Source organism: Dendrobates tinctorius, unplaced genomic scaffold (genome assembly GCF_039654945.1).
Source record: "Dendrobates tinctorius isolate UK_male_01 unplaced genomic scaffold, ASM3965494v1 ptg000120l, whole genome shotgun sequence".
Classification (NCBI taxonomy): Eukaryota; Metazoa; Chordata; class Amphibia; order Anura; family Dendrobatidae; genus Dendrobates; species Dendrobates tinctorius.
The window spans coordinates 43,860,208-43,879,332 of record NW_027361788.1 but is presented as its reverse complement, the minus strand read 5'-3'; the positions used below and the strand labels follow the sequence as shown (position 1 = coordinate 43,879,332).

At 43.9% G+C, this 19,125-nt stretch overlaps 1 protein-coding gene across 1 annotated transcript in view; it reads left to right on the top strand.

The window, feature by feature from the left end:
* Positions 1-15,922: 15,922 nt before the first annotated feature.
* The window catches only part of LOC141046749 (uncharacterized), a 43,005-nt gene continuing 39,802 nt past the window's right edge, over positions 15,923-19,125 (top strand). The window contains exons 1-14 of the mRNA XM_073541393.1: positions 15,923-16,123; positions 16,208-16,351; positions 16,498-16,654; positions 16,745-16,772; positions 16,846-16,960; positions 17,068-17,160; positions 17,250-17,313; positions 17,398-17,496; positions 17,578-17,681; positions 17,784-17,922; positions 18,004-18,122; positions 18,212-18,361; positions 18,440-18,610; positions 18,717-19,023. Of these exons, the coding sequence (XP_073397494.1) occupies positions 15,923-16,123; positions 16,208-16,351; positions 16,498-16,654; positions 16,745-16,772; positions 16,846-16,960; positions 17,068-17,160; positions 17,250-17,313; positions 17,398-17,496; positions 17,578-17,681; positions 17,784-17,922; positions 18,004-18,122; positions 18,212-18,361; positions 18,440-18,610; positions 18,717-19,023 (1,891 nt within the window). The remainder of the gene's footprint in view (positions 16,124-16,207; positions 16,352-16,497; positions 16,655-16,744; positions 16,773-16,845; positions 16,961-17,067; positions 17,161-17,249; positions 17,314-17,397; positions 17,497-17,577; positions 17,682-17,783; positions 17,923-18,003; positions 18,123-18,211; positions 18,362-18,439; positions 18,611-18,716; positions 19,024-19,125) is intronic.

The window sequence follows — 19,125 nt, the reverse complement described above, 5'->3', positions numbered from 1 at the left end:
CCGGCCCTCCGTTCTGCTCCAGAGCCCTCATATATCTCCTCCGGACGGGGCTCATCCAATGGCAACATCGGTTGTAAGGTGGTGGCGGACGCTGCAGAGGATGTATCAGCGGTCGCAGCCTCCGCAGGGGCGGCCTGGGGGCGAGTGACTTCTCCTCCCCCCCGTTCTTCTGACTTCTTTTCTCTTTCCATCATGGCGTTCTGGCGTTCTTCCTGCCTCGGCCCCCTTCCCACCACTGGCTTCTGCCCCTCCTTCTTGGGGCGGCGTCTTCTTCCAGCGCCTCCATACCAAGCCAGTATACGAATCCCTCGGGGGGTGAGCCATGTCGCTGTCACATAGTAATTCAGGCAGGGGAGGCCCAAGACTGTTCGCGGTCTTTTCCTAGGACCTCCCGTATCATCACGCCCTTCTTCTCCGCGCCAGCGGCCATTTTTAATGTTCATTTTAAAGTCTATTAAATTGGGTCTTTGGCACATTCTCAAAAGTTTTAAGTCCAACAAATCTTAGGCACACAGAACCCGATGGCATCGGGTCTCGTCATCCTGTTCGTGACGCCAAGTTTGGGTCGCCCTCCCAGGGCTGTGGGGTACTTGGTACCGAGCCGGGATCAGCGGGATGTGTCACAGCAGCGGGGACCCGGTCCGTGGCCCTGGGCGCCCAAGTAATGGGGGGAATGTAATGGTTTGAATGGTTTGTGACGCCACCTGTGGTGTTCGGCAAGTGAGATGTTAGTGTGTTGCAGCCAAGATGGTGAAGCTCCTCACAGGTGGAGCTGTAGCCCCAGGGCAGTGTAGATGTGAAATTAGAGGAGAGGCACAAGCGGTGTAGAAGCTGGTACCCAGATGTAGCAGTGCTGGGTGCGTTGGCGCAAGAATGAAGGGAGGACACCAGGACTTGCAGTTCCAAAGCTTTACTCACAGTCTGTAGTACACACAGGTGCCTGCCTCTGTGCCGTGTCCTCCGGGTCAGGGACTCAGTCAACCTCCAGGCAAGATGGAATGCTCCCTTCCAACACTCCGCCAACATGTGCCTTTCTGAACGTCTCCTCTATAGCGCCTTTAAGTGTGAAGATCTCCTAGTACTGAGTTACACTGGAGTTCCTCCTTACAGATGTTCCCAAGAACTCTACTTGTACGGCAGACAGCTGTAGCCTGCTTCGGGGACTCCCTACTCCTGAGTCCCGGCTCACTATCCAAGTTGCTGTTGTGCCCCCAAGTCTTAGATGGGAGTAGTGCATTTACAGTCCACTACTCCACCGGTGTCTGCTGCAGAACCATTAGTGTCCATACAATGTCGGGGACCAAGCCCCGACCTAGCGCTTAGAACTTCTAGGCAGGGTTCTCTCCTAACCCATGTCCTCTCTGTTCCCTTTTACTACTTCGTTCCGTACTTGTCTTTCTTTCTTATAGAAGCTCAGGTTTCAGTTCAATGTCTTTCTCCTTCTTTCCTTTCCCGTGCCAGCTGGCTCAGATCACTGAGGCAGCTGCAGCACTCCTTCCTCCATCCCTCTTCCAGAGATCCTCACTCCTCTCTGAGTGACTTCCTCCCTCACACTCACCTCGAACAGACTGACTTCTAATCCTAAACATTCCCGCTCTTTCATGTATTCTCAACTCCACCCACCTCCCAGCACGTTTAGTGTTCCAAGCAGGGAGCCACCAAAGGTGCTCTGCTACACTCTAAGCAAGGAGCCGCAATGTGGCTTTGCTGAACTACTCTGTTGTGTGGGGTGCGAGTGTTGGAGCGTGGTCAGGAGCCTCCAACTTACCTGAATGGTGGGGCACCACACCTCAGGAGGAGGTGCAGTATCTCTGTGGCGACTGAGCCTCAGGGGCGCCACACACTTTATACCACTTTTGTCTTCTCTAGAAGAAGAGTCTGTTTCCAGATCTACATAATAGACCGAACAGTGACTGTGACAATACAGATTTCATTTATAATGGGGGCTGCTATGCAACCTCATTTACAGTGGAAAAATAGAGAGTAAAATCTATGTATGTCCCCAACATGTTTTTTCTATGATAGAGACAGTCTGTATAAAATGTACCTAATATAACTCGCCTCAAGAAATAAAAACCTCCCTTCATCTATCATTGGTGAATATTTATTTTGATTAATGAGCCAGAATTTGCATAACAAAACTTCGAAAAAGTTATTTCACGTCTTGTCTTGCACCATGATTACGTGTTTGCGTTCCTCATCTGACAAGTGCCTAAATGCAACACCGTGCACCAAAAATATGCATCAAAATTAAGTAAACCGACTAGTAGGTGCAGTAAACTTAGGTTACACAGTCTAAAGATGCACTATATTGAATAAAACAGCATAACCCACTTTGACATATATTTTTTAAATTTGGAAGAGAACCTTTCATGTACAAATAAAGTGTTGTTTACCCGCAGATATATAGCGGTAATCCACATGTAAATAGCATTTAAATCCTGTCTGGTAGACTTACTAGAATCTCGGCTAAAGGGAGAAAATGTAGTTGTATTCCTCTTATAGTCATCCGGGTGGTGCAGGGTGCTGTTATACAGGGAGAGTGTTGTAATTACTCCCTAGGACTTTGATTGATGCACATACGCTGTCAATCAATTTGCTGAAACATGCACCCAATGATGTGCACAGTGACTGTAGTTGCTCCAGGCAGGCTTCTGTGATTGAAAACACATTTAATTGCACCTTACATTTTCAAGGTCTGAACACTAGACTGTCTTGATAAATATGTCCCATTATCATAATGTGAGCCTTGCATGTAATAAATCTGAGACTAACAACTGCAAATAATATATTTTTGGATGGCACTATATTTGCTAGAAATATTAACCAAAATGAAAATGCTCTGATAGTTTAGGGGGAAAAAAACAAAAATACTAAAAAAAAAATGCACACCTTCATTGGACACAAAATAAGATGCAACAACAATCATAATGATTTCTTCATTATTAAAGTTCTAGTCATATTCTACAAATGTCTAAAATGTGCCCGACCCCTAAGACCCAAAACATCCTGGGCCTGAACAAGTTAATGTACTGTATATTAGAAATGTGCATAATTTTTCCAATACAATTACTAACCAATACAATTAATAACTTTTATTTATTAAAACTAGGAAACTACGCTAAAGGTTTTCCACTTTTAGAAAAAGTGGTCCCCAAATGATCTGATACTTGTAGTAAAACATCATCCTTCCACGGCTTCATCTCCCGTGTCTGGTTTGGCTGCAGCGGTGATGTTACGCCATTGGTGCATATCACCGTTGCAGCCAGTCACTGACCATGGCAACTTATTTTGTCTATTATTTTTTTTTTTCGAGCAGGAATTTATTTTGCTAGAATCTTTAACCCTTTAACTTTCAGACTCAGAAATAAGAAAGAAGCAGTGTATTACCTTCCTACTAATTCCAGTTTATAGGATTATGTAAAGCTCATACTTGTTAGCATATCCACATGGGATAATCTGCAGGGATTACTGTGTCTAATTATTCTTGGGGCTGGGATTTGTGTCCTTGTAACTGTTTATAGTTAAATGCTGGAGATGCCCTTAAAGGGAATCTGTCACCCTTTTTTTTGGCCTTTCAGCTGCTGGCATAGACATCAGGGGGTTATCTACAGCATTCTGTAATGCTGTAGATAAGCCTCCGATGTAACCTGTTGAGGGCAGAGCAAAATTGTGCAGTGCGCAGGCGCCAAACCTCTCCCAACGCATGCGCACTGCAGGACTCTGCTCTGCCCTCAACAGGGCAGGGCAGTGCGCTTGCGCCGGAGCCATTACAGGACGGGAGAAGAGGATGTCATCGCATGAAGAAGGGAGGTGTCGGACCGGACCGCAACACCCATCGGACCGGACCGCCCACCCCGGTGAGTATAATATAACGTGTTTTTCTTCTCTTTCAGGTTACATCAGGGGCTTACCTACAGCATTACAGAATGCTGTAGATAAGCCCCCGATGTCTATGCCGGCAGCCAATAGGGCAAAAAAAGGGTGACAGATTCCCTTTAAGGCCCCTTTACATTTAGCGATGCACCAGCGATCCCGACCACGATATGACCTGGGCAGAATCACTGGTGCATCACTAAATGGTTGCTAGTGAGCTGCCAAATAGACAGATCTCACTATCGATGCAGCAGCGGTCGCATTTACCTTTCAGACGCGGCGAGGGTGTAAGTCTTCCGCCTGCGTCCATGGCTCGCTCGTCGGTGCCAGCAGGAAGCCGACGACGAGAAGTGGAGCAGGCCGATCTCCCGCGATCAGCGATAGCCAGCAGGGGAGCCGGTCGGAGGTAAGTGTCACATGTAGCGATATCGCTAGCAATATCGCTAGCAATATCGCTGCTGCGTCACAAAATCGGTGACGCTATGTGTAAAGCCCCCTTTACTTGTATTCTCTGATTCAGGTTCTATCGAATCGCTGCACTGGGAATAAGCATAACATGTTTTCAGAAGAAATCATAGCAGAAATCAGTGCTAAGAAGTGACATGAAAAAAATTCTGCAAGTTGCTAATACGTATCAGCATGTCCAAGAAGCCGCAGATTGTTATTGGTCGTAAACAGTTTATCTTGTTCCTTTGACACTTACTGTACGTCATATTAAATATTGCTATGCGCTCTGTTGCAATGTATCCCGGACATACAGTGGGTATGGAAAGTATTCAGACCCCTTTAATTTTTTCATTCTTTGTTTAATTGCAGCCATTTGGTAAATTCAAAAAAGTTAATTTTTTTCTCATTAATGTACACTCTGCACCCCATCTTGGCTGAAAAAATAACAGAAATGTAGAAATTTTTGCAAATTTATTAAAAAAGAAAAACTGAAATATCACATGGTCATAAGTATTCAGACCCTTTGCTCAGTATTGAGTAGAAGCACCCTTTTGCGCTAGTACAGCCATGAGTCGTCTTGCGAATGATGCAACAAGTTTTTCACACCTGGATTTGGGGATCCTCTGCCATTCTTCCTTGCAGATCCTCTCCAGTTCCGTCAGGCTGGATGGTGAACGTTGGTGGACAGCCATTTTCAGGTCTCCCCAGAGATGCTCAATTGGGTTTGGGTCTGGGCTCTGGCTGGGCCAGTCAAGAATGGACACAAGTCTGAGGTCCAGAGCACACTGGAAGAGGTTTTCATTCAGGATATCTCTGTACTTGGCCGCATTCATGTTTCCTTCAATTGCAACCAGTCGTCCTGTCCCTGCAGCTGAAAAACACCCCCATAGCATGATGCTGCCACCACCATGTTTCACTGTTGGGATTGTATTGGGTAGGTGATGAGCAGTGCCTGGTTTTCTCCACACATACCATTTAGCATTATCACTAAAAAGTTCTATCTTTGTGTCCTCAGAACAGAGAATCTTATTTCTCATAGTCTGGGAGTCCTTCATTTGTTTTTTTAGCAAACTCTATGCAGGCTTTCATGTATCTTCCACTAAGGAGAGGCTTCCGTCGGGCCACTCTGCTATAAAGGCCTGACTGGTGGAGGGCTGCAGTGATAGGTGACTTTGTGGAACTTTCTCCCATCTCCCTACTGCATCTGTGGAGCTCAGTCACAGTGATCTTGGGGTTCTCCTTTACCTCTGTCACCAAGGCTCTTCTCCCACGATTGCTCAGTTTGGCTGGACGGTCAGGTCTCGGAAGACTTCTGGTGGTCCCAAACTTCTTCCATTTAAGGATAATGGAGGCCACTATGCTCTTAGGAACCTTGAGTACTGCAGAAATTCTTTTGTAACCTTGGTCAGATGTGTGCCTTGCCACAATTCTGTCTCTGAGCTCCTTGATGTAACAACCCTGCCGGCATCACTGCATGGCTTTCCATCTCTCATCTTACCACTCCGGGTCACTCACCACTTCTGTCCTCTACTGGCTCCTTGCTGTGAACCTCTTGTCCTTGCTTGATGCATACTTCCTGGCTGTGTGCTTAGGGCGGTGGCCCCAACACTTCCAGGTTCTTATAGAGACGGTGTGCACCTTCCTAAGGTATCCCCAGCCAATTGCCAAGAGGCCTCAGGTACTTAAGGCATCCCCACCCATAGGCAACAAACTCTTTCAGTCTGTCTTTGGCTACAGAGTTGCCAGGTCCTGTCCTGCTATTTCTCTTGTTCCACCTTCCAGGGGGTTGCATACCCTGGCCCGTACCTCTCCCTGTGTCTTGTTTTTTGCCTCCCTGAGGGAAGCATACTCAGGCCTGAATTCTCTGTCCTGTACTTGTTCCCGTGTCCGTCCTTGTTTGAACTATACCCGTACCTGTTTGTATTTTTGTCTTTAGCCTTCCTTACTCTATCTGTACTGAGTCCTATACCTGTACCAGTACCTGATCCTGTCTGAACTGAGTCCTATACCTGTACTTATATGTATCCTTGTCTGTAGCCTTTCCTACCTTGCTGTGTGTATCCTTGTGTTTTCTCTTGTGACTCTGCTCTTTGCTCTGCACCTTATAGTGCTGCTTTGCTCTTCACTCTGCACCTTATGGTGCTGCTCTGCTCTTCGCTCTCCACTTTACGGTGCTTCTCTAATCTTTGCTCTGCACTCCGTTTTGGGGTGTGTGCACACGCTGCATATTCTGCTGTGGTTCCGCAGGGGATTTGGCCGCTGCGGGTCCGCAGCAGTTTTTGCTGCGGTGTACAGTACCATTATTTGCTATGGGAATGAAAAACTGCAGTGCAGACGGTGCGGTTTTTCCCGCACGGTTTTCCTGCGGTTTTGAAACCGCAGAAAGATTTGACATGTCAATTCTTTCTGCGGATTCTGCTGCGGTTTGCCATCTCCTCCATTGTGGAGATGAAAAACCGCAGGGCAAAACCGCAGAGCAATCCGCATGTAAAACCGCAGGTCTTTTGACCTGTAGATTTACCTGCGGATTTTACAAAATCCGCGCGGCCAAATCCGCACCCCAATCCGCAGCATGTGCACATACCCTTGCACCTTGCAGCGCTGCTCTGCTCTTTGATCTGCACCTTGCTGTTCTACTTTGCTCTCCACACTCTGCGACTTTGCTCTGCTCCCACTCCGCATCCTGTGTATCTTTGTCCGTCCTGTCTAAACTGGCTCATAACGGTACCTTTTCTCTCCAGTCTGAACAGGTCCCTTCCTGTCCCCATATGCCACTCAGACCTCAGACTTGCCCATGTTCCTGTCCTTTCCAAATCAGTTTCTGTGCCTGCCAGCCCTGCCAACCTGACTGCCAGCCGTGCCTGCCAGCCGTGCCCACCTGTCAGAGTGCCAGCTGTGCCTGCCTATGTGCCAGCTGCGCCCGCCTGCCAGAGTGCCAACCGCGGTCGCCTGCCTGCCAGAGTTCCAGTAGCGCCCGTCTGCACCTGCCCGGATCTGTCATTAGTGTTTCGTTCCGCAGTGGGATCAGCTGCTACAGCCAGACATCACCCTTGAATGGTACCTGGTAGCTACCTGCCACACAAGCCTGACCTCACTATCAGAGGCTCCAGTGAACGTGAACACCAAGGTAGCTGCTTAGTCACGCCCCTTCCAGGGTAGTCTGGTTTGTGGCACAGTGGGGCTACAATCCCACGCTCGCTCCCTCAAGTCTGGACGCGTGCATTACACTTGGCCAGTTCCTTTGACTTCATGATTCTCATTTAGTCTGACATGCACTGTGAGCTAAGACGTGTTATTGTTGGCAGTAGATTATTCAGGATACTCTCCAAGCGTGTGACAACAGAGCTTCTTTATTCAGGAACAATCTAGAACAATATATGATAAGCTTAATAGATCAGGAATAAATCATTTGTGTTTCTCCATCTGTGCATCGTCTGCAGCAGGCTGCTTCATCTTCCATACACAGACACAGGAAATACAATCACATGCTCTCCCTGTGTGAGCCTCTGGGAGGTTTTTTTTGTTCTAAGTTTATGAACAGCATACAAATCTAGCAACTAAACGAGGGCTGCCACTAGGAATTTCGGGGCCCCATACTAGCAAAATTTTCGGGGCCCCCTTGAAACTCCGCCCAGGCTCCACCCCGCGAACCATTCACAGTCCCACCACCCTCTCTTGGAAAAATTCCACTTCTGCACCACATCCTCACCAATCACACATTAACAGTTCCCATCACCACATACATAGCCAGCAGCTTTTGTTTTGGCCAAAAGATTTTTTAATCCACCACCACAACAAGGTAGACTCTTTCGGCCGGGCTCTACGCTACTGTAACTTACTAAACATTTGTTAAAATATCCAATACAATTTTAGGTATATTTTTATTTATTTTTCAGTTTTTAAAAAGCCCAATAATATCACATACAAGAGACAAATACCACCTCACCATGACCAGACAACATATTATCACCACATGATGACCTATAATACCACATATAAGGAACAAATGCCACCACACCATGTCCATACCACATATTACCACCACAGTGACCGAATAATATCATATATTAGGGACAAATATCACTGCACCATGTCCAAACCACATATTACCACCACATAATGACCAATAATACCATATCCAAGGAACATATACCTCCATACTGTGACCAGACCACATATTACCACCACATAGTGACAGAATACTACAATACTGATCATTAATAAAAAACACACAATACCAATGCCATTATACACAAGCGATATGTACTTAGTAAACAGTGTATGTGTACAGGTAATACAGGGATCAATGGTGACATTATACACAGGAGCTCTGTATACAGCATATAGTGTCAGTGTACAGGTAATACAGTGATCACTAGTGATATTATACATAGAAGCTCTGTATATAGTATGCAGTGTATAGTGTACAGGTAACACTGACTCACCAGTGACGTCTCTAGTTCAAGTCCTTTATCTTCATCCAGTTCAGACCACCATCACTTTTTCCAGCCAGGATTCATCTCTGAAGAAAATAACACAGTTATCTAGAGCACATTCCCCAATTTTTCACCAACCTCTATACTACGCCAGATGAAGGAAAAAGAGACCGTGTCACCCTGCCCAATAGCAGGACCTATCCTCTCCCACACTGAAAACAGTATCCTCAAAATAATATCCTTTAATTAGCCCATACAGTAATAATATCCCGCATTCTGGACCTGATGTGTCTACCCATTCTGCCCCTTGTCTCTCCATATTGCCCCCATAGTCACCCATATTAATATAATGCATGCCATAGTAATATATAGTAGTATAATGCAGGCCCCATAGGCGTATAATACAGGCCCCATAGGGGTACAATGCAGTCCCATAATATAATGCAGCCCCACAATATAATGCACCCCATAGTATAATGCACCCCCATAGGGGTATAATGCCGCCCCCTAGGGGTACAATGCAGTCCCATAATATAATGCAGCACCACAATATAATGCACCCCCATAGCATAATGCACCCCCATAGCATAATGCACCCCCATAGGGGTATAATGCAGGCCCCATAAGGGTATAATGCAGGCCCCATAGAGGAAGAATGCAGGCCCCATAGGGGTACAATGCAGTCCCATAATATAATGCAGCCCCGTAATATAATGTACCTTCATAGTATAATGCTCCACCATAGGGGTATAATGCAGGCCCCAGAGGGGTATAATGCCACCCCATAGGGGTACAATGCAGTCCCATAATATAATTCAGCCCCACAATATAATGCACCTTCCTCGTATAATGCACCCCCATAGTAAAATTCCCCCCCATAGGGGTATAATGCAGGCCCCATAGGGGTATAATGCAGGCCCATAGGGGTATAATGTAGGCCCCACAGGGGAAAAATGCAGGCCCCACAGGGGTAGAATGTGCCCCCAATACCGTGGCTTTACAAAATAAAAAAAGTTTCTCCTTACCTGGCCGAGCTCCAGCGATGTCCTCCATCCACGTATCTGAGGCGCGGACCTTTGTCAGTGACGCCATTCGCCGGCGACGTTCCCGCTGACATCTGCTGCCGGCCTCTGATTGGCCAGCGGCTGGTAACTATTGCTGTGTGGGGAGAATCTCCCGTATAGCAACAAATTTGAACTGCTCATGCGTCTAAGGACACAAGGGCAGTTACTGAGCCGGCAGAAGCCTGCCGCTGGGGCCCGATGACCAGAATAGAGGGGGCCCGCTGCGGGCCCCCTCTGGTTATCGGGTCTCATACGCCAGTAAGGGCAGTAATGCCCTGATGGCGGTCCTGAACTAAAAACTCATAGACAGGAATGGAGTTATTTCACCAAACATATTCCAACACCCCCACTCAACAACTACCGTATATACTTGTGTATAAGCCGAGTTTTTCACCCCATTTTTTGGGACTGAAAGTCCCCCTCTTGGCTTATTCGCAAGTCATATATGCCAAGGAGTCGATGGGGGAGGGGGAGCGGGGGTGTCAGATCATAATGACCCGCCTAGCACGTCTCTGCAGCCCCCTGCTTGTCCAATGGTTTCCCTTATGTTATGAATATGCGCATATTCATGTCTTTAATGAGTGGTACCACGTGACCACTGAAGGAAGGGAGACCGTTGGAGAAGGCAGCAGAGGGCGCGATGACGTGCTTAGTGTGCGCAGCGCTCTCTGCTGCCTGAACAGTCACTGACAGAGGACGCGTCAGACAGCAGCGAGCAGCGATGGATCGGGGACAGGTGAATATCTCAGGTGTCAGGGTCCTGAGCCAGCGGTGACACCGGCACCTGGCCCCCAGCGACAGAGAGGTGAGTATGTAATTTTTTTTATTTGCAGCAGCAGCACATGGGGTATAATCTATGGAGCAGCATATGGGGGCAGCATATGGGGGCATAATATATGGAGCATCTTATGGGGCTATAGTATATGGAACATCTTATGGGGGCATAATATTTGGAGCATCTTATGGGGGCATAATCTATGGAGCATCTTATGGAGCAGCATATGGGGCATAATCTACTTTATGCAGCATCTTATGGGGCCATAACCTTTATGGAGCAGCATATGGGGCATATTATTCTATGGAGCATCTTATGGGGCCATCAACCTTTATGGAGCAGCATATAGGGCATATTCTATGGAGCATCTTATGGGGCCATTATTAACCTTTGTGCAGAATTATATGGGGTGTATTTTGTATGGCGCATTTTATGGGGCCATTATTAACCTTTGTGCAGCATTATATGGGGAGTATTTTGTATGGCGCATCTTATGGGGCCCATCATGAACTGTATGGAGCATTATATGGGGCTCCTAATTCAATGTAGATATTCAAAAACATTTAACCTACTAATGTCTCAATTAATTTTACTTTTATTGGTATCTATTTTTATTTTTGAAATTTACCAGTAGCTGCTGCATTTTCCACCCTAGGCTTATACGCGATTCAATAAGTTTTCCCAGTTTTTGGGGGCAAAATTAGGGGGGTCAGCTTATACACGAGTAAATACGGTACTTATCCCATTGGTCCCATTGCAGTTTTGAAGTCCACAAACTTGGCTCTTGATAATGGCTTTGTCATACCATCAGCTATCATCTTGTCAGACTTGCAATAAACAAACTCGAGTACACCACGTTCCAATAAGTCTCTTTTAAGGTGGCCGGGCTTTTTACATACAAAACATTCACAAATTTCTCTTAGATTGCTCTTATATTCAGGGAAATCCTGTGTCTTTAATGCTGTTTCTGCTCTGGATTCATTACTGCTGCTTACATGCTGCGTTTTTCTCTTGAATTCAATCACAAGTTTGCCTTTAACATACTATAGTGTCAGCTCATCATCTGGCTGTGCTTCTAGTGCAGTCATGAGTGTGTCATAACTCTCTGGAAGACCACTTAATAGAAGTGCAGCAACATGAAAATCTTTAATTTATTCTCCAATACCCCTGAGACGCTCCACAATCTCTAGGGTTCTGTGTCACTCTGGGCCCATAACCTGTTGGCAGTGGATTATTCAGGATACTCTCCAAGCATGTGACAACAGAGCTTCTTTATTCAGGAACAATCAGGAACAAAATATGATAAGCTTAATAGATGAGGAATAAATCATTTGTGTGTCTCTATCTGTGCAGAATCTACTGCAGGCTGCTTCTCTCATACACAGACACAGGAAATACAGTCACATGCTCTCCCTGTGTGAGCCTCTCAGAGCTTTTTTATTATTTTAACTTTATGAACAGCATACAAATCTAGCAACTAAACACTCATAGACAGGAATGGAGTTGTTGCGCCAAACATATTCCCACACTTATATAGACAGGTGTGTGTTAATTAAACACAGCTCCAATGAAGGAGTAGAACCATCTCAAGGAGGATCACAAGGAAATGGACAGCATGTGGCTTAAATATGAGTTTCTGAGCAAAGGGTCTGAATACTTATGACCATGTGATTTCATTTTTTCTTTTTTAATAAATTTGCAAAAAATTCTACATTTCTGTTTTTTTGTCAGTCAAGATGGGGTGCAGAGAGTACATTAATAAGAGAAAAAAAATAACTTTTTTGAATTTACCAAATGGCTGCAATGAAACAAAAAGTGAAAAATTTGAAGGAGTCCGAATACTTTCCGGACCCACTGTAACAATAACTGGGTGCAGCTTGGGCCAGTCAATACAAACAGACCACCTGTTTCCCCTTTTACTTTTAAAACATAATTTTTTTTCCAAAATGCAGCTTGCTACATATGAGGAATTTTTCACAAAACATGCCATAGAAGTGTGTGAAAGAAGCTAATTTCACGTTATCTAATAAAAGCTCCTATTTGTCTGTGGCTCGGACACTACAGATTTTGTATGTTGTCTTTTTATATCACTTTTTTTCACTTAGAAAAACAGTACTTGTAATTTCAATATATCTGTATCTCCTTAAGATGTCCTGTGGAATGCTTTACCCATATCCGACAGACACATACTCCTCTAAGAACGTGACTGAGTTATCCCAAATGTTTTCTTAAGTCCTCACACCGTCTTAGAAAGTCAAGTTATATATAGCAATAAAACAAAAGTAAAATAACATTCCATTCAAATCATAATGCACCGCCTTCAGCTGGCACATACCATACATAGGAGAACAACTGCTTAGTGTTCACACACAAGTGTATATAAAAGAGGACTGCCTGGCTTCAAACTGCTCAAGGTGGTCTTCCTCTGGGTAAGTTCTCCTACCTTGGGTACCAGTGTCAACTATTAATCAGAATTTTTATTTTATTTTATTTTTTTTTATTTCTCGTAAGTGGTTGGTAGAAAAAACTGCATACCAATAATTCTATGCTTTACTAATTTTTCAGCCGATGAAAATCTGGTGGGTTGGATATAGTAAATCGCCTATCTGCAGAAATTCGCAACAATCGGCAGAATAGGGCCCATCAGAATGGAATGGCAGTGCACATGTGTGACATCTCCTCCAATTATTCCCTATGAGGATACATTGGGCTTGTTCCAGCAGCTCCATAGAGAAAGAATGATCGAGCATCCGACCAACTGCTCCATTTTTTAATCGGGATAAAAATTTCCCTTTCTGCTGATTGGTGTGGATCCCAGAGGACAGACCCCCACCTATCCTGTGGATAGACATAACTTGTTTTCACCGGGCAACCCTTTACAAAGTTTGCCTCATCTTCATTAATGGGTAAAATTTAAAAATGTTTGTAAAAGCGAGCAGCTTTGTAATTTACTTCTTGTTAAAAATCCTTTGATTTCTCAAGAATAGACATTTTAAATTATGTATTGTACAGCTCATTACCTAGTCTAAGGATTGCCGGGATACCTATGAAAGGAGCATGCAACACTCGCTGACAAAGCTTTCGAGCCTGCAAGCGCTGCTCTGAATCTGGCTGTATGAGTGCCAGCCTAGTGTCCCTGTGATTCACCCCTACTGCACAGGCAACCCTACCTGTTAGCAGCATGGGAGAGCGCACAGTTCAGAACAGCTGTGCGAAAATGCTGCTGTTCAGAACTGTCGCTCTTTAAGAGTACATCACCCCTTGGCAAGGCAGCAGGTGAGGTAGAGTAGTGGTGTGCCTTGAAAAAAAAAAAGACAAACCCTTTATTATCCTGGGTCTTTCAATTACTTATATTAAGCATTATTTGAGGTGATATCCAGCATTAGAAAAACATAGCTGCACACTTTCAGAAAGAGCGCCACACCTATCCATTGGGTATATCTATGGACAGATTTGCCTTACTGTTGCCACACAGTTCTTTGTTCAGTTTCCAGAATACCACTTGTGTATTTCTTACCTCTCTCTTCTCTTTTTTCCAGGCTGGCTTTGAACTTCATCATCTGGAGATCGCCACAGAGGTTGGAGAATAGTTTGTCCTCATCTCTTTATGCTCCTCATTCGTTAGTTTTTGCTTCTTGGTGCATAAAGCCGATGCTACAGCACTCTGCAAGCATTGAATATAAAAATAATTAATGCACAAATAACCTCACATTTTAATTGATTGTGTAGCAATATTTTGATTAACCCCTTCATAAAACAGGTAATTCTGGCTTCTCTTTTTTTTTTCTCTTTAACTAGTTTAGTAAACCCCATCATTAATTTTACAGTTTGATAGATCGGATTTGGCAATACAAAGCCTGCTTATTTAATTGATTTTTTTATTAAAAAGGAAAAAGGGGAGGGTGATTAGAATTTTTATAAACTATTATTTTTTTTACTTTCATTTTTTAGTCCCCTTAGGGGTCTTAAACCATCAATTGTTTAATTTCTTCTGTATACTGCAATAAGTAGTTATAATGACATTCTTCTATGAAGTCCAGCTGCAGCTATGGGGGCCTTCGGTAGACTCCCAACCCCCAATATCAACCCTTCAGGACCCAGCGGTTGCATTGCAAAGGGTCAGTGGGAGCTGGTTTGTGCACATGTTGGTACTTGCGCTATTTAAATGCTGCTGTCAGTGATGACAGCAGCATTTAACTGGTTAGACAGCAGCAATCGAAGAAAGGCACTGATTACTGCTGTTCCAGGAAGATTCTGGCTATGTATCACAGCCGGCATCTCCCAGGTATGAGGATAAAGTCAATGAACTCTGGGGAAGTGAGATGTAGTTAAACTCTGCTCTAGTTAGAAGGGATCTGTCAGCACTGAATGACTGTTCAAACCAAGTACAGGGGATCAGTGGGCCATGGCGTGGCAAAGCATTTAAGTGCACCTTCCCTCTATCTCCAATAGCTTCGGATAAGTCCTTATCCAAATAGCTATAGCGCTTACCGAATAGCTGCATTGGCCACTCGGATACCTGGAGCGCTCCCGATAATCAGCGGTTTGGTGCCATAGTTGTATGTGTCGCGGCTGTGTTGTGACTGTCTCACAGTCGCGATACATACAGCTGCGGCGACGAACAACTGATTATCGGGAGCACTCCAGGTATCTGGGTTCCTGATGCAGCTATTTGGTAAGCGCTATAGCTATTCGGATAAGCTATTCGCTCATCCCTAGTGGAGATATATGGAGAACAAGTAGGTGAGAATGAGCACGTAAATGTTTGGCCACACGAAGGGTCCACCAAAAACTTGAACGTGCTTTGAACAGTCATCCTGTGCTGTCAGACTCCCTTAAAAAACCTTGGATATATGGGTGGATAGTGTCCACAAATCATGAATGGAGCCACATTACCCAAATTTACAATGCAGAAAAGGAAAATTCCTAAAGTATTACGTGAATGTACAGGTGCACGTACACAGAGGCCGCAATAGTATAGTATAATAGTAGAATCTCGTACATGAAGGCTTCATAAGAAGTTTTCTCTGCATTACCTGAAGGCTGATGGCAGTACCATTGGTCCATTGTACTCTCTGTTGCTTTCACAAACATGTAGACGAACACTAGGGATGGAAGAAGTCATATGAAGTTCAGTCAATACCTTACACTAATGCATTACTATTGTGGACACCTTTCTCCTCTAAGTGCAGGTGTTGCCATCCTGTATGACTATACAATATATTTATCAAGGCTATATATAATATATGGCCATATATGATGTATATATCCGTGTGTGTATATATATCTCATCTATTCCCTTTATTTTCCAGTAAATTGCAACCATGGGTGACGCAGAAATGGCAGTTTTTGGGGATGCCGCTCCCTTTCTGCGGAAAACTGAGAAAGAAAGATTAGAGGCTCAGAATAAGCCATTTGATGCCAAGAATTCATGCTTTGTGCATGATGACAAAGAACTATACGTGAAGGGGATAATTACTTCACGTGATGGTGTTAAAGTCACAGTGAACACAGATGATGGAAGAGTAAGTGATAGAAAATCATTATTAGTCTGTTTACCAGCAATATGGTAATACTGAACTGCTGAATAATGGCTATTCTTCTTTCAGACTGTAACAGTTAAGGAAGACCTAGTAAATCCTCAGAATCCTCCGAAGTTTGATAAAATTGAGGATATGGCTATGCTGACTCACCTGAATGAGGCGTCTGTGCTGTACAACCTCAAAGAGCGTTACGCAGCCTGGATGATCTATGTACGTTATTTTCTCTGATTAGTAAATATAACACACCTGAGCAGTAAAAAAACCAAAAAACTAGAAAGCACAAAATAACATTATAAACAAAGATTTTTTGATATAAAATAGAAAAAATAAATATTGCCTTTATCATGTAATTGCAGACCTACTCCGGCCTTTTCTGTGTCACTGTCAACCCCTACAAGTGGCTGCCAGTGTACAACCCCGAAGTGGTTGGTGGCTACAGAGGAAAGAAGCGACAAGAAGCCCCCCCACACATCTTCTCCATCTCTGATAACGCCTATCAGTTCATGCTAACAGGTCATTTTTGCCTTTTACATTACGTTATTCTATTTTCCAGAGTTTTATGTGAACTGATTTTTTAGAGTTTCCTTTCATTTTGAATTCTAGATCGTGAAAACCAGTCAATCCTGATTACGTAAGTAAAATTCCAGCATATATGTTCTTATATTTGTTCCAATGTTTTACTGACATATTTTTGCTGTTTCCAGCGGAGAATCTGGTGCTGGAAAGACTGTAAACACCAAGCGTGTCATCCAATACTTTGCAACAATTGCAGCTGCTGGTGATTCACAAAAGAAGAAGGAGTCAAGCAACAAGCTGCAGGTAAACTGTGAATAATGACCAACATGAATGCCTAACAATACAGATACCTGTATACTGCATTACATCACGTCCTGGTGTGGGAATACATCATATATTGTGTGTCTTAGGGAACACTGGAAGATCAAATCATCCAGGCCAACCCCCTGCTGGAAGCCTTTGGCAATGCCAAAACTGTGAGAAATGACAACTCCTCTCGTTTTGTAAGTAGCAAAGCTGTTTTAGAATACATATACTTGTTTTATAAGAAAATACGTCCTTTACTGAAGCTCCATATATACACAACCCTTAGGGTAAATTCATCAGAATCCATTTTGGAACAACAGGAAAACTGGCTTCCGCTGATATTGAGGCTTGTAAGTCTTAGATTGAAGGCTTATTTTAGTCATCTAGTATGTGTCTTCTTACCATCACTGACCTGTAACATCACTCATCTACAGACCTGCTGGAAAAATCCAGAGTGACGTTCCAGCTTTCAGCAGAAAGGAGCTACCACATCTTCTATCAGATCCAGACCAACAAGAGGCCGGAAGTTGTTGGTGAGTTATTTTAGATTCATTTATTCAAATTGGAGGTTGACAGTGAGTTGTGGATTTATATCAAGCACCACTTCTTCCTAGAAATGCTTCTCATTACCACAAACCCATACGACTACCCTTCTATCAGCCAAGGTGAAATTTCTGTGAAGAGCATTGATGATGTAGAGGAGTTTATGGCCACAGACGTAAGATATTTTCCTAAGAACCTACTTAGTGTTGTAATCTCTAGTTTTTTTAAAGTTTAAATATATATATATCTATAATGTATATACACACACACACCACAGAGCGCCATTGATATCCTGGGCTTCACACCCGATGAAAAGAATGGTATCTACAAGATGACTGGTGCAGTCATGCACCACGGTAACATGAAATTCAAGCAAAAGCAAAGAGAGGAGCAGGCTGAACCCGATGGCACAGAAGGTAAAGAAAATAATCATATACAAAGCTTCTGTAGATTGTTAGATTCGGTGAATATAAATAATAATTCCTGCTTCCTATCAGTTGCCGATAAAATTGGCTACCTGATGGGTCTGAACTCTGCTGATCTTCAGAAAGCTTTGTGCTACCCAAGGGTCAAAGTTGGAAATGAATATGTCACCAAGGGACAAACTGTTCAGCAGGTAAAAACTAATAATAGATCTATACTACTTTCTGGGAGAAATGTGAGGACACATCTAAAAAGAGAATTTGATGGTTTTTTTCCCCTTAGGTTTACAATGCCGTTGGTGCCCTTACCAAGTCAGTTTATGAGAAACTTTTCTTCTGGATGGTCGCACGTATCAACCAGCAGCTGGACACTAAACTGCCAAGACAGTACTTCATCGGTGTGCTGGATATTGCTGGGTTTGAGATCTTTGATGTGAGTAAAAGTGTGATTATATAAACAAACTGATGGTCTTTTCTTTTGCTAAATTTCCCTACTCATTGACTTTTCCAGTTCAACAGTCTAGAACAGCTCTGCATTAACTTCACCAACGAGAAACTGCAGCAGTTCTTCAACCATCACATGTTTGTCCTGGAACAAGAAGAGTATAAGAAAGAAGGAATTGATTGGGAATTCATTGACTTCGGTATGGATCTGGCTGCTTGCATTGAGCTCATTGAGAAGGTTGGTACCAGCTCTACCTATTCATTGCTTTAAAAAAACAACAACAACAAAAAAAAAACAACAGCATGAGAAATCCAAGCTTAATGACTATTGCTTTTTCTTAAAGCCCATGGGTATCTTCTCAATCCTGGAGGAAGAGTGCATGTTCCCCAAGGCGACTGACACATCCTTCAAGAACAAGCTCTATGACCAGCATCTTGGAAAGTGCAAAAACTTTGAGAAGCCCAAGCCCAGTAAAGGAAAGGCAGAAGCCCACTTCTCCTTGGTGCATTATGCTGGTACTGTAGATTATAACATCAACGGCTGGCTGGATAAGAACAAGGACCCGCTGAACGAGACTGTTGTTGGCCTCTACCAGAAGTCTTCAGTAAAACTCCTGGCTTTCCTATATTCCAGCTACGCTGGAGCTGAATGTAAGTATTTGCAGAAAGTGTAACAATTATTTCTCTGCTATGTTTCTGTATTTATCTGAACAAATGGGAACATTCAGGGAAAAAACCCCCACAAGCATAGCT